Raw genomic sequence first — 13503 nt, forward strand, 5'->3', positions numbered from 1 at the left:
CAACGTTATGGGAAGTAACAGCGGCAGGTGTGGTGGATATGATCGAGGATGGCTGGGTGTTGCGAGGAGGGTAAATAATATAGCACATATTAGTATAAATAGTAAATATAGCATTAGTAATTTGTAGCAGTTTTGTCTTGCTTTCTCAGTGGGTGGTGGAAGGGAAGTTGGGAGAGAGAGAATTGGGAACTCAAATAAAAGTCCAATAAAAAATAAAAGTCCAAAAAGAGTTAGTGGGGATGGAGGGCCAGCCTCAGGGTAAGGAAGACTTGGGTCAAGTTCTTCCTCTAACACATAATGTCTTTAAGCACCTTTGTTTTTTGGATTTGTATTTATTCTGAATGCGTTTACACACAGACTTGTTGTCTCCTCCCATAAAATGTAAGCTCTTGACCACAGGAACTGGTGTGCTACAAAGCAGGCCCCCATTAAATGCTTATTGAAAGACCACAGGCAAATCATTTAACCCCTCATTGGGCCAGGCAACCACACAAATGCTAGCTATTGTAATTATTATCTAAGACCATATGTTAATAATGGTGTTCTTCATTAGAGGTCTTTACATAAGAGAATGAAATCACAGATCTAAACAAAATTATATATATATGTGTGTGTGTGTGTGTGTGTGTGTATTTGTTTCTGTACACACATATACGAATACATACATACACACATACACAAGTGCGTGCTAGAACCAGCTCTGAAACCCATTGTTAAATTTTCAAAATAAGCATTTATACCTGGAAATGGGCCAACTCTTCTAATCAGGGCTTGGTTGATTCTTCTGCTCATCTAGAGAAAGTGATGGAGAAAATGTTAAATAATGCAGATTAAACTTTGAAAGTATGCCTTGCATACTATTTTTAAAAAGCTAGTTGTTCAATATTTACCAGCACAACCTTAAGTGTGCAAGTGTGTGTTTGCGTATCCATATGTGCTACGGGTAGGTATAGATAGGTATGTGTATGTGTGCAGGTACAGGTAAATGTGTAAGTGTAGATGCGTGTGTGTGAGCATGTGTGTATTGTATGTGTACACATGTAGGTATACATATGCATGTGTCAGTACAGGCATGTGTACGCGTACATGCTGTAAGTGCAGGTGGTATCCGCAGGTGTATAGTATACCTGGATATGTGAATACTCAGGTGCAGGTGCCGGTATGTGTATACGAACATACCCATTCAGGTCCAGATGCAGGCACGCACGCGCGGCACAGGGATGCGGGTATGTGAGCATGTGTGTATTGTATGTGTACACATGTAGGTATACATATGCATGTGTCAGTACAGGCATGTGTACACGTACATGCTGTAAGTGCAGGTGGTATCTGCAGGTGTATAGTATACCTGGATATGTGAATACTCAGGTGCAGGTGCCGGCATGTGTATACGAACATACCCATTCAGGTCCAGATGCAGGCACGCACGCGCGGCACAGGGATGCGGGTATGTGAGCATGTGTGTATTGTATGTGTACACATGTAGGTATACATATGCATGTGTCAGTACAGGCATGTGTACACGTACATGCTGTAAGTGCAGGTGGTATCTGCAGGTGTATAGTATACCTGGATATGTGAATACTCAGGTGCAGGTGCCGGCATGTGTATACGAACATACCCATTCAGGTCCAGATGCAGGCACGCACGCGCGGCACAGGGATGCGGGTACGTGCGTGCACGGAACGTTGACGGCGGGCACACACAGAAGGGCTGCGCAGATGTCTGCGCCTGTGTGTAGGGGTACAGGGACACCCGGGGGTGCAGGGGGCAGAGCGCTGGGCCTGGAGTCAGGGGCACGCGTCTTTCTGAGTTCAGATCCGACCTTGGGCAAGCCACTGAACCCTGTCTGCCTCAGTTTCCTCCTCTGTACGTGCGTGGGTATCGGTACACACACACGGTGTCCCAAAAGTCCTGGTGCGCTTCCGGCTTTGCACTACGACTTTTGGGACACCCTGTACAGACGCGAGGTCCACGAGGACTTCAAGGCTAGAGGAGATCTGGATCGCCAGCTGTCTGACGTTCCTAACCACAGGAAAAGCGTCCAGAGGGCAGAACCAGGCCGCACAGGGTCGATTTTACCAAGCACAAGGTTACCCGGATAAACTCCCCTCCCCCGTCCTCCCCCCCCACCTCGCGAGCTCTGTGCGGGAAGAGCCTTACCTGACTCCCCGTGACGTCACAGTTCTGGAGCCTGGGGGGCGGGGTTCGCGTCGACGTGCAGGGCCAGGCTCGACCAGCAGGTGTCACTTCCCCAGCTTCAGAAATCCGCTCCCACCTCCCAAATGGAGGCTGCGGAGCAGAGCGGAGGGAGGAGGGGGAGGGGCAGAGGGCGGGGCAGGCCTGGGGAGGGGGCGGGAGCGCAGGGGCCCTCGCCGTGCCTGCTGTCCCTCGCCTCCCTCAGTTTCCGCCCTGAATGGAGCCGGGCCTGCGGAGTGGGGAGGGGCCGTGAGGAGGGGGAGGGAGGCCCGCCCTCTGCGGTGCAGGAGCTGGGGCCCGGCACTGCCAGGGCAGCCTCCCGGGACTGCGCGCTCCGGGGACGCCTGGGTGTCCCCGGGCACGTGCTTCCCTCCTTCCCAGAAAGCAGTTGCAGGAAGGAACGGCCCTGTTATTCCTTTGGAGGAAATTCAGTTTCTCAACATGCCCTGTTTTGAAAGAGGCCGCCCTGTTGGGTAACGACAGCAGCTGCGCCCCAGCCAGGCCTCCCCGCCCCCCACCCCCCGGGCCCCAAAGGAGTGGGCTAGGCTGGAGCCGGCCCCGCTGGGCCCCGGGGGGCAGCCGGAAGCGAGACCCGGCTCTGGCCCGGTTTGCCTTGATCCGGTTGGGTCGGCCCCTGGGGCACACGTAGCAGTGTGGTTTGCGGGGGAGGGCTTCGAGCTAGGTGTGAGCCCCACCGGGCCAGCCCGGGACCGCCCGCGGCTTGGAGGCTGCGTGCCCGGCCAGGACGTCCCAGCCCAGACCCAGACCTCCTGCGCTGGCCCGCCGGGGAAAGTGATTCGGGGTGTGGGCCGGGCTCCTGCGGGGCTCCCCCGTGAACCTGCTGTCATTCAGTGACTCACCCTTACTGTAAAAGTCCCCAGCCGTACCTTGGGTGAGGGGCCAGGCAGCGAATGGACAGCATGTGTGGAGTGTGAAGAAGGAGTGCTCGGAGAATCAGGAAGCCCGTCCTGCCAGCCTGGGCGCTTAGCCTCTCCTGCCCTGGGACTTGAGAGCCTGGGGGGCATACGTTCGCATGCCCGGTGCCTGGCACACCGGGGGCGCTGAAGTCTTGTTGCCTGACTGATAGGAAGTACAGGGCTAGCCTCAAACATCCATTAACATCCACCAGATCCTGTGTAAGGTAACACGGGTGGTTCTGGATCCTGACTAGTGTCGTAAGGGTAAAGTTAAGGGCACTGTCTTGCCCTGCTTCTGTACTAGCAGCTAAGCCTCTGGTGAGGGATTGCTTCAATCTGTCTTTTTAGTGCCTCGCCCGGTGCCTGGCACCCTGGAGGCTCCTGATAAATGCTCGTGCATGTGTGGATGCATCCCCTTTATTTAATTCACCTCAGTTCAACAAGCATTTGCTGACAACCTGCACTGTGGCTACACTGGGGAAACAAAAACTGAGTTCTGCAAGAATGAGTTGAGCTGTTGGGATATGTTTTGATTTTTTTTTTTTGGTAAAGCAATGAGATATATAAGGGCTTCAAAGACTCTCCTTACTTAGTAGGTCATCAAAAGCCTAGGGTAGCCTCCACCCCCAGATTCTTTCAGCAATGACAAATTCAACATACATTCAGAGGAAACAATCTTAAATTCCCACAGCTTACTTATCTTTATTGTGGGCCAGGTTCTGAAGTGGAGGAGTGTCCTAGTGGTCAAAAATTAGGTGGGAGCTGCCTGGAACCCATCTAGGCTGATATTTTGTCCCCTTTCTTCCGAATTTCAGAATATCTGCACACCTGCACGGTGCCTATTAGATTATTTTAAATTAAACTCTAACAATCACAGTAGTAGTAGTATATGCACCTAAATGTCACATTATATAGATGTGCATATATGTATGTGTATATGGGTATATTTTATATGTATTTAAGTATGTCTTGTATATATTTAAAACATATAACATAAATATTTTAAACCTCGACTCTATGAGCTCTGTGAAATTCTGAAAGACTTGATGACATTTTCAAAAGAGAAAATGTTTACGTAGCAGAAAATCAGAGCAAACAGAGCCCAGGGCCTTTGTTTTTCTGCCCCTGCCTACCTAAATCCCAAAATGGCCCACTAGGTTGTCCCTGCGATTATAATGAAATAATTCACTTCCTGTTGTCAGCTGGTACTGCAGTATTGCTGTACGGTTACCCCGCTGTGCCCTGAGGGTGGCTCTAACATCCCAATAAACATTATTTATGATTAGTGGAAAAGAGTGGTAAATGCAATATATTCACTGAAGATCATAAGTTGTAGAATTGGGAAAGACCCATCTAGTCCACCCCTCTCAATTTACCAGTGAGAAAACTAAGGACCAGAGAGAGAAGTGGTTTGCCTAAAGTCACATAACTAATAAACAGAAGAGTCAGTGTTGAAACCTGGGTCTCTTGATTCCCAATACAAAGCTTTCTCCAAATTACTAAGCTGCCTCCCTATTTGTAAAATGAGACATATTTTGGTTGTCACTAAACTTGAAAGGCAACTTGCCAATTTGGCAGTCAGGAAAGCCTGGGTTCAAATCCTGACTTTGACACTCATTGGCTATATAACTGACCCTAGGCCAGATCCCTCAGGGTTTCCAACAACTCTCTAGGAATGTAAATTATAGAGCAGTGGATAAGGGAGTTTTCTAACTAAGAATTCCCTATACCAGTGATACTATAGGTAGAGTCCAAACCATTCCTTCTCACCTTCCAAAAAACTTGAGAAGTATATATTTAGAAGATCCTTCCACCTGGTAGAACTATGTATACCCTTTTATTTATTAAATAGATGTGTTGCAGAAAAATTATATAATTTCTGTTAGATGAATCTTATTTTCTCATAAACATCCATCATAAAATTGGAAAATGATAGTGTACTGAACTGAACAATTTGGAGACTGCCCTGTAGAAATTCCAGTGTCCATTTACTTGTTCCTGAGGCCCCCCAGCTCACTTTTCCCCTGGAATGCCTTTGTAACTTCACAATGCTTTCCCAACTCTGTGGCCTGTGTTCAGGCCATTCATTGGCTTCTCCCTCCCCTGCATCATTCACTATCTGTGATTCTGGCTTTGGTTTGCATTGACAACAAAGGTAACTCTAACATAGGCACCCTGGGGCTCAAGAGCTTGAGGCCAGCCAGGCAGAAACAGACCTGCCCAAGCTGACTGGAGCCACACTCACCGGTTAGCAATTATCAGGCTCAGGCTGCACAAGTAGCAATAATGCAAGGAAGCAAGGGTCCAGGCATGAGACAGCCCTTCAGTTGACACAGCTCCACGTTGACCATTATGCCCCTCACTGATCAAACAATTAGGCTAGGTGATAAATGAAATAAAATCTATAAAGTGTGTTTTGAGCTTCCTAAAAGTTCTAAATTAACATATAATAATTGCTATTATGATGATTATAATCATTATATCAATCATTGTTAGAGCAAGGGTGTAACATTAATTGGGTCTGTCCCCTTTCTGAGCTCCTTAAAAGAAGGTTATTACAGAGTAGACAAGTATGACAGGCAAATAGGAGCCTCATGCCAAATCTTAGAGCCCAAAGAGTGTTTCCCCTACAGCGTCCAGGATTGCCTTAAATTGTTCTTTCATATTAATTTGTACATAGCCCTCTGGATCAGTCTTAGTGTTGACAGATCCATCAGCAGGATCTCAGAGCTGGAAGGAACCTCACAGTCATAAAGGAGATACCTGTAATCCTTTCTTTTTCCTGGAGAGAGCAGTCCAGTTGCCACCCCCTAACAGAAACCTTTCTAGATTTCTTCAGTTTTTAGTGCTTTCTGCCTCTCCAAATTATCCTATATTTATCTGTGCAGTTATGTGTATCCTTCCAATAAAATGTAAACACCTAAAAGGAATGAGCTTTCTAGTTTTATCTTTGTATCACCAGTACCTTACACATGTTATGCATGTAAGACATGGTTGTTAAATCTCATTTAACTCCAGTGAAAGGTACAATAACTTTGGAATCAGAGGTCAGTGGTTGAAACTTCAACTGTCCTACTTACTATCTATGAGACCCTGGGCAAGTAATTTCACTTCCTTTGGGCCTCTGTTCCTTTATCGATAAAAGGAGAGGTAGAATGAGATGACTTTGGAGGTCTCTTCCTTCCAGCTCTCAATCTATATATTCCTAAAATTCCTGTTTAGGTTCAGAGGAGAGGGGCAGAAAAAGGTACAGGTTTTCCTACCATATTAATAACAGTGGGTTTTGACCCCATGGTCCCCTGTTTTGCCCTTGAACCTCCCCAGTGTGTTGAATGATAACAATCAAAAAGTGTCCCTGGGTTGCTAAAGAGGTGATTGGCAAATAGCTTCTCCCCACCACCTGCCTGGTCTCTGCTGCACTAAATTAGCACTTCTAGGAATATCAACCCTCAAACAACTGACAAAGAGCAATAGGCTTCTAAAGGTATCAATCTTTAGCAGTAGGAAGCAACAAAACAGGCCAAAGGAGCTGGAGATGCTAGACAAATGACTTTTCTTTAACAATTTTCCAAATCAAATCATGTTAGAAGCCTGAAGGGAAGGGACTAAGTATTTATACAGTACCTACTATGTGCTACTTGCGTTTTACAAAAATTGTCTCATTTGATCCTCATAACAGCTCTGGGAGGGAAGTGCTATTATCATCTCCCTTTTACTGTTGAAGAAACTGAGACAGTGACTTGCTTGGAGTCACTCAGCTAGTTAAGTGTTTGAGACCCGAATTGGAACTTGGGGGGAACCTTCCTAACTCTAGACATAGTGCTCTAGCCCTCAGTGCCCCCAGCTACTTCTAATAGGAAGGTGAGTAAAAAGAACATATAGTTTCCTAGAAATTTCACTATTCACCATCTAGTTCACAGCATCATAGACTGTGAAAAGCTAGAAGGCACTTAGGGATCATCTAACCTAACACTCCTCATTTTACAGATGGGAAAACTGAAGCTCAAGAAGGCCTGGGGACATATACTTAAAGGGGAGAAATCCAGTTTTTCTGATTCCAAGTTCAATGCTCTTTCCATTCTAGAGTCCCAGGATCTCAGAGTTCAAAAAGATTTCGGACTAGACCAACCTCTCCCTGAACAAGACTCCTCAGAATAAAGGTCACCCAGTCTTTCCTTGAAAATACCAGTTCAGTAGAGTAAAAAAAAAAAAAAATTGAACTCAGGTTCAAATTTTGCCTCTGACATTCACTACCTGGAAGCAGAACCTTGAATCTCCCAGAGCCTCAGTTTCCTCTTCTACAAAATGAGATTAACCTAGAAATGCCCCTGAGACTCTTCCCAAACCAAGATCTACTTTAATCCTCCCAGTAAGAAAGAAACCCACTATTTGTAGAGGTATTTTCATGCTTTTCACACTCAAAACTCCTAGAGCTTTGTGGAATCTTTAAGGATCTCTATCTAATCAAACTCCTTACCATTGAACTGAGATTCAAAGAAGTCACATAATTAATGGCGGAACTAGTACTAGAACCCAATTCCCACACAATCCAGTGGTCTTTCTACTATGACCTAGAAGGTGTGGTGTGATTTAAGGAATACTAAAAAGCTAGTCTGCCAGAAAAATCTCCCCTCACATCAGCTTTTAAAGCAGTATGAAATCCCTATGATTAGAGTTGTGAGATTATTTTCCTCTGTTAAATTTCAAAAGTTTTACTGAGGAAGGAGTAATCTATTAAGTCATGAGGACCCACTAGGCATTTTAGCATGGATTAGTTTATCAGATTAGCTGGGAATGGGACATAGGACTAGAAAGGGGGAATGTTTAGCCTGGAGAAGTGAGGAACTTAGCAAGAAAGCCATGTTCAAATATAAGGGAAATCAGCCCTGCAGAGAACACCACTGAGAGAATCTCCCCACATGGAAATGGCTAAAGTGTCTTCTTCTGGGATATTCCTGTTGATGCCTTGTAGAGCACCTTGAAAAGACCTGAGCATGCATCAATATTCTGCAATTGACTCTACTCTGCTAAGTGCATGGTGAGAAGCCTTTTTGATTGGCTGCATAGCCAGAAAAAGCCGTAGTAATCAGATCCTTGACCATTTTCTCTCCCATAGCAGTCTCTTTGGCTGCTCTCTCTTGGTTTCACTCCTTTGCTGACAGAATCTGTAAGAGACAATGTTGTGAAGGAGAAGCCTTAGGCCTTCTTCTCTCCAAGGCCTTTTTCTCTCCCAGAAAAATAGCCCTTGGTTTTTTCATTCTAGATTAAAGAGATCTGCAGGCTGAATTTTGAAAGGTCAGGAGATCAAGCATCCAGACATCTTGATGTCCCAAAGGTCAAGAGTGACCTTTAGGAACTATCCTAGCAATACCTTTGACAAAGATTCATCTGGCAACAGTCCCTCATGTGGACAAGATTTTGGTGGGACCAATGTCATATAGAAACTTCTAAGACTTAGCCCACTCTCCCCAGAGACTCAGATAATATAAGGGTACTGCTGACAGGTTGGTGGGGGGGAAATTTGTATTTTTGTTATGGCTGTGCATTTGAAGTAAATATCCCTTTAGACACTAGGCAATGGTGGCTAACAGTGGAAAAAAGGGAAATCACCAGTGGGAGCTTAGAGATGATGGCATTAAAGATGAATGCTTCCCAATCCCTTGGAGCACTGCTAGGACCCTGAGGGAGGGATACAGCAGACCTAGCTCTGGGAGAGTGGACCAGAACGTACTCCCTACACATGGATTTGAAGGGCTAGAGGGTGAAAAAAAGAAATGGATGGGTTCTGATTGGCCTCAGAAGACAGAACTTGAGGCTACAGGAGAAAGTTGTAGAGAGGCTGATTCTGGATAGATAGAAAGAAAAATCTGAAAATCAGAACTATTAAAAACCAGAATGAACTTCTTGGGAGAGTATGGTTTCCTCCTTGCTAGAGAACTTCTAGAAAAGATAGATCAAAATCAAGTCCTGCTTATTACCTGTGAGACCCTAGCTCCTTGATGGGATTTTTATTAAGGTACAATTTGGGCTAGATGGCTTCTGAGTTTTCCTCCACCTTTGATTCTTGGTTATTCTGTGCATTTTGATGGGGAGACAGGAAAGTTCTAGATTTGAGCAGAGGTTCTTAACCTTTCTGTTTTCTGGACTTCTTTGGCAATCTGGTGGACCCTATGGACCCTCTTCTCAGAAAAATGTTTTTAGATAAAATAAATACATTAAATTAGAAAGGAAATCAATGATGTTAAAATACAGTTTGCAATTTTTTTTTTAAACCATATCCCCAGACCTAAAGTTAAGGAGCCTTGCTGTAGAGCAGCCTTGAATAGAAACAGTACATACGGATCCCTAGAAGTGGGTGATTGACTTAAAACTATATATTAACATTTTCTGTGTTCTATTGTATTCCATTTATTTTGTTAAATGTTTCCCAATGCCATTTTAATCTAGTTTGGCCTACACAGGAGTGCTTTGCTCTGGGTTTGAAATCTCTCCTGTGGAGAATGGGACACTTGGGGAAGACAGGCATAAATAGCAATGTATGTTGGGTAGCTGGCCTAGGGACTGATGAATGAGGGCCCTAAATGTACTCTGGGGAAGAGTGCCAAAAGTAGATAGAAAAGCCTTAAAAAGGAACATAAAGCTTTTTTTTCTTTCCCCCTCTGTTTTAGATCCTGGCAGCATGGATAGTTGCTGTGGTCTTCCTATCAACCAATCATTAAACATTTATTAAGTGCCTACCATGTGCCAGGCACAAAAAGAGGCAAACAACAGTCCCTAACCTCAAGGAGGTTACAATCTAATGGTGAAGTTACAACATGCCTGACCAATACATAGAAAGATTTTCAGCTGAAGAAGAGATCAAAAGTGGCATGACACACCATACAAGAAAGCCCATTTGAGCACTGCCCTGAAGGCCAATCTATTTGGAGTTGTATCCCATGCAAAAGGGTAAACCAATTCTGCCCTTGGGAGGTCTGTCAGAGTCTGAATGATTAAGAACTACAAAAAAGAAATCTCAATGCCTTTGTTCCCAAATTTTACTGAGGCATATGATGAAGTTTGGGTTGCTAGATTTAATCATGGAAAGTCATGTTGTTGGTGACACTGCTGAAGTCAATTCAAGGCTGTGAAAAAATCACTAGTGCTTCTCTTCTGATCTTCTGTAAAGGCAAGGAGGAAAATCCAAGGTCGTATAAATTGTATGATGTCATTGTCATAAAAAAAGAATTTTCATGCAACAAATGTGGCTTTTCTTATAAAATAGCTTGAGATGGATGTTTCCCAATTTTGTCATTTGTTTCAATATTTTGCTTTCCTAATATAAAAATGCTAACCATTTAAAAAAAAAAAAGGTTTGTGGTGGCCAAGAACTAGAAATTGAGGGGATGCCCATCAATTGGGGAATGGCTGAACAAGTTGTGGTATATGAATGTAATGGAATACTATTGTGCTATTAGAAATGATGAATAGTCAGACTTCAGAAAAACCTGGAAAGACTTACATAGACTGATGCTGAGTGAAATGAGCAGACCCAGGAGAACATTATACATAGTAACAACCACAGTGTTCAAGGACTTTTTCTGAGATAGACTTAGCCCTCCACAGCAATGCAAGATCCTAAAACATTTCCAAAGGACTTTTGATGCAAAATGCCATTCACATCCAGAGAAAGAACTATAGAGTTGGAATGCAAAATGAAGCAGAGTATTTTCTCCTGTGTTATGTTTTATATTGGTCCGGGTTTTCTCATGGTTTCTCCCATCCTTTTTAATTCTTCTATGCATTATGACTAATGTGAAAATGTGTTTATTAAGAAGGTATATGTAGAATAAGATTGCATGCCCTCATGGGGAGGGAGGAGGAGAAAAATTTAAAACTTATGGAAGTGATTGTTGAAAACTGAAAACAAATAAATTAATTATAAAAAAAAAGAAAGAAAAAAGGACCTAGAAGAATCCTAAAAATCCCTTCCCACAATAACAAGCCCTTCACAATTTTATCCAGGACCACCCATAAATTTCCCTGAGAGGTAGAAGGGTGTGAGGGGGAGGGAGGGAGGGACCACTCACCTGTAAACCTAACTCTATTAGTTAACAAATTATCCCAAGTCCAGAGGTCCCAGACCTGAAAGAATTTAGCCTGGGATTGAAATTAATTGAACCATGGTTAGAGAAGAATTTGAATGCACATTTGTGGTTTGATCCACATCACTGGTACTGTACTTCCAGTGAATTCATGGAACACTGACTACCCTCCCATACATCACTGCTATGGGGGTGTGTGTGTGTGTGTGTGTGTGTGTGTGTGTGTGTGTGAACACTGAGTAAGCTAGTAAACATGTTGGCCTAATCAGTAAAGTGCTTTGACCCTCTCTGCAAAACTGTCATTCATATTTTTGGCATCTGTTATGAGTCAGCTCCCTATCACCACAGTAACTGGGGAGAGTTAGCCTGGGGAAAGAAGGACTTAGGGGAGAGATGATATAGCTGTGTTAAATGTTTGAAAGACTGTCACATGGAAAAGAGATTCAACTTGTTCTGTGTGGCCCTGGAGGGCAGAAGGAGCTAGAAGCTAATGATGGACGTTCCAGAAGCAGATTTTGGCTTGATATAAGGAAAAACTTCCTATTATTAGAATTTCACAAAAGTGTAATGTGTTGCCTGGAAATGAGTGGGCTACCTATTATGAAGGTCTTCTAGGGGATGAGCACAGTCAGGAATGTTGTAGACTGAATTTCTTTTGGTGTTGGATAGCCTCTGAGGTTCTTTCTAACTCAGAGTTATTTGCATTCTGTGAGATATTTGAAGTATGTTTGTAAGAGTTGCAGAAGGTAGATGACCTCTCAAGTCTGTTCCAACGTGAATATGATCACGATTCTGAGATCCTTTGTCAACAGATCAAAATATCAGCTTATTTTCCTTGTCACTCCATTTACTAACATAGCTGTAAATATCATTTGACTCTGTTCTTATGTGAGTATAGAAGAGAGAGAACTGATCACAGGTGCCCACTGTGACCACTGCCCTAACACTATATTGTCTGGGTCTGAGGAGTGATGATGAAAAGGGTAAGATCAAATGTGACTTTAGGCAAGGACTAAATTTCTTTAAGCTTCAGATCCCACACCTGTAAAATAAGGGGAATTGCACTAGAGATGTACAGTTTATTTCTAAGGTAGTGTGGTTAACAACTATAGGGAATATACCTAGGAGATATTTAGTAAAACCCACTTGAATTCTCAAGTTTTTCTTAATGAGGTTAAAATTCCCTTGACAAAGTGAGTTCTATGATAGGATGAGGCCTTCCCGGGCTCTGAGTCCTCCTTTTGTCTCTTTAATTCCATGATGAGAGTTATAGGATTTTACATTCAAAAAAAATCTTTTTAAGTAGGAGGGACCTTGGAAATCAAGTTCCACTTTTTCATTTTACAGATGAGAAAACTGAGGTAGGATGATTGATTGATGAACACCTTGTATATACCCTTGGAAACAGACAGAGAGAAAAGAGTTACAAGAGAGGCTTGGCTCCCAGGAAAGGAAGCTTGCACCTTTAGACAGTGCCTCCAGGAATTCATGGTGGTCCCTCTGAGGGAACCTGGTGCTTCAAGAAAGCATGTGGCCCAGGGTGGGTGTGGGATCAAATAAAGGCAGAGATGGAACAGCAGGGAGCTGTCAGCTAAGCCAACACCTGTTGGAATACAAACTGCCTGGGCTGAGCAGTGGAGGATTTCCTGGACCAAGTGGGAGGCAAAACCAAGAAACAACAAAACAGAGATAGCCAAGGGATAAACCCTGGCCTTGTTGCTCCCTGTTACTGTGAGCTGTGTGGACTTTACAAGTCTAAGATAAGACAATCAGCTTTTTAATGGTCCTGACTGGTTTGTCCTTTATGGGGAGGACACCATCCCATTGTAATATGTATTATAAGACAGGAGGATTGTTATAAAATAGTAAGAGATCTGCTAGAAAAATCTCACTTGAAAAAGGAATGGATAGGTTGCTTGTGTACTTTCTTTTTAGGGTGAGGTTAAGGGGTCTTCTCAAGACAGTACTCTAGGTCTGGGAGGACTATAGCATTCCCTTGGAAAGAAAGGCTCACCAGGAAAGGAAGGAGACTTGGAAATCTTCTTACAATTTTTGTCTGTTTAAATAAAGCCTGGCCTATATTCACTATCTTGTAAGACGGAGTCATTGCAGGGAAACAGGATCCTTTCCCTTTTCTTATAGTGACTTATAGAAAAGTCAAAGTCTGATTTTCCTAGAGAGGACTTTAGGTGGAGGACAGGTATAGAGTATGTATAGAACACTGTGATCTCTGATTATCCCCATTTAAAATCCTACCATTCCTTCAGACTCCTGTCATTTCCTTCTTGAAAGTTTGTAGTGTG

The 13503-nt window shown here is 43.7% G+C and overlaps 1 protein-coding gene across 1 annotated transcript; it reads left to right on the plus strand.

The window, feature by feature from the left end:
* The first annotated feature begins 1072 nt into the window (after positions 1 to 1072).
* Positions 1073 to 10129, plus strand: LOC140507788 (uncharacterized). Its single transcript, XM_072615704.1, has 4 exons — positions 1073 to 1159; positions 1590 to 1668; positions 1964 to 8154; positions 9785 to 10129. Exons 1-3 carry the CDS (start codon positions 1073 to 1075, stop codon positions 2674 to 2676), a joined length of 879 nt encoding a protein of 292 aa, XP_072471805.1. The 3' UTR covers positions 2677 to 8154; positions 9785 to 10129.
* The last annotated feature ends 3374 nt before the right edge of the window (positions 10130 to 13503 follow it).

The sequence above is a fragment of the Notamacropus eugenii genome, chromosome 5 (assembly GCF_028372415.1).
Source record: "Notamacropus eugenii isolate mMacEug1 chromosome 5, mMacEug1.pri_v2, whole genome shotgun sequence".
NCBI classification, from domain to species: domain Eukaryota; kingdom Metazoa; phylum Chordata; class Mammalia; order Diprotodontia; family Macropodidae; genus Notamacropus; species Notamacropus eugenii.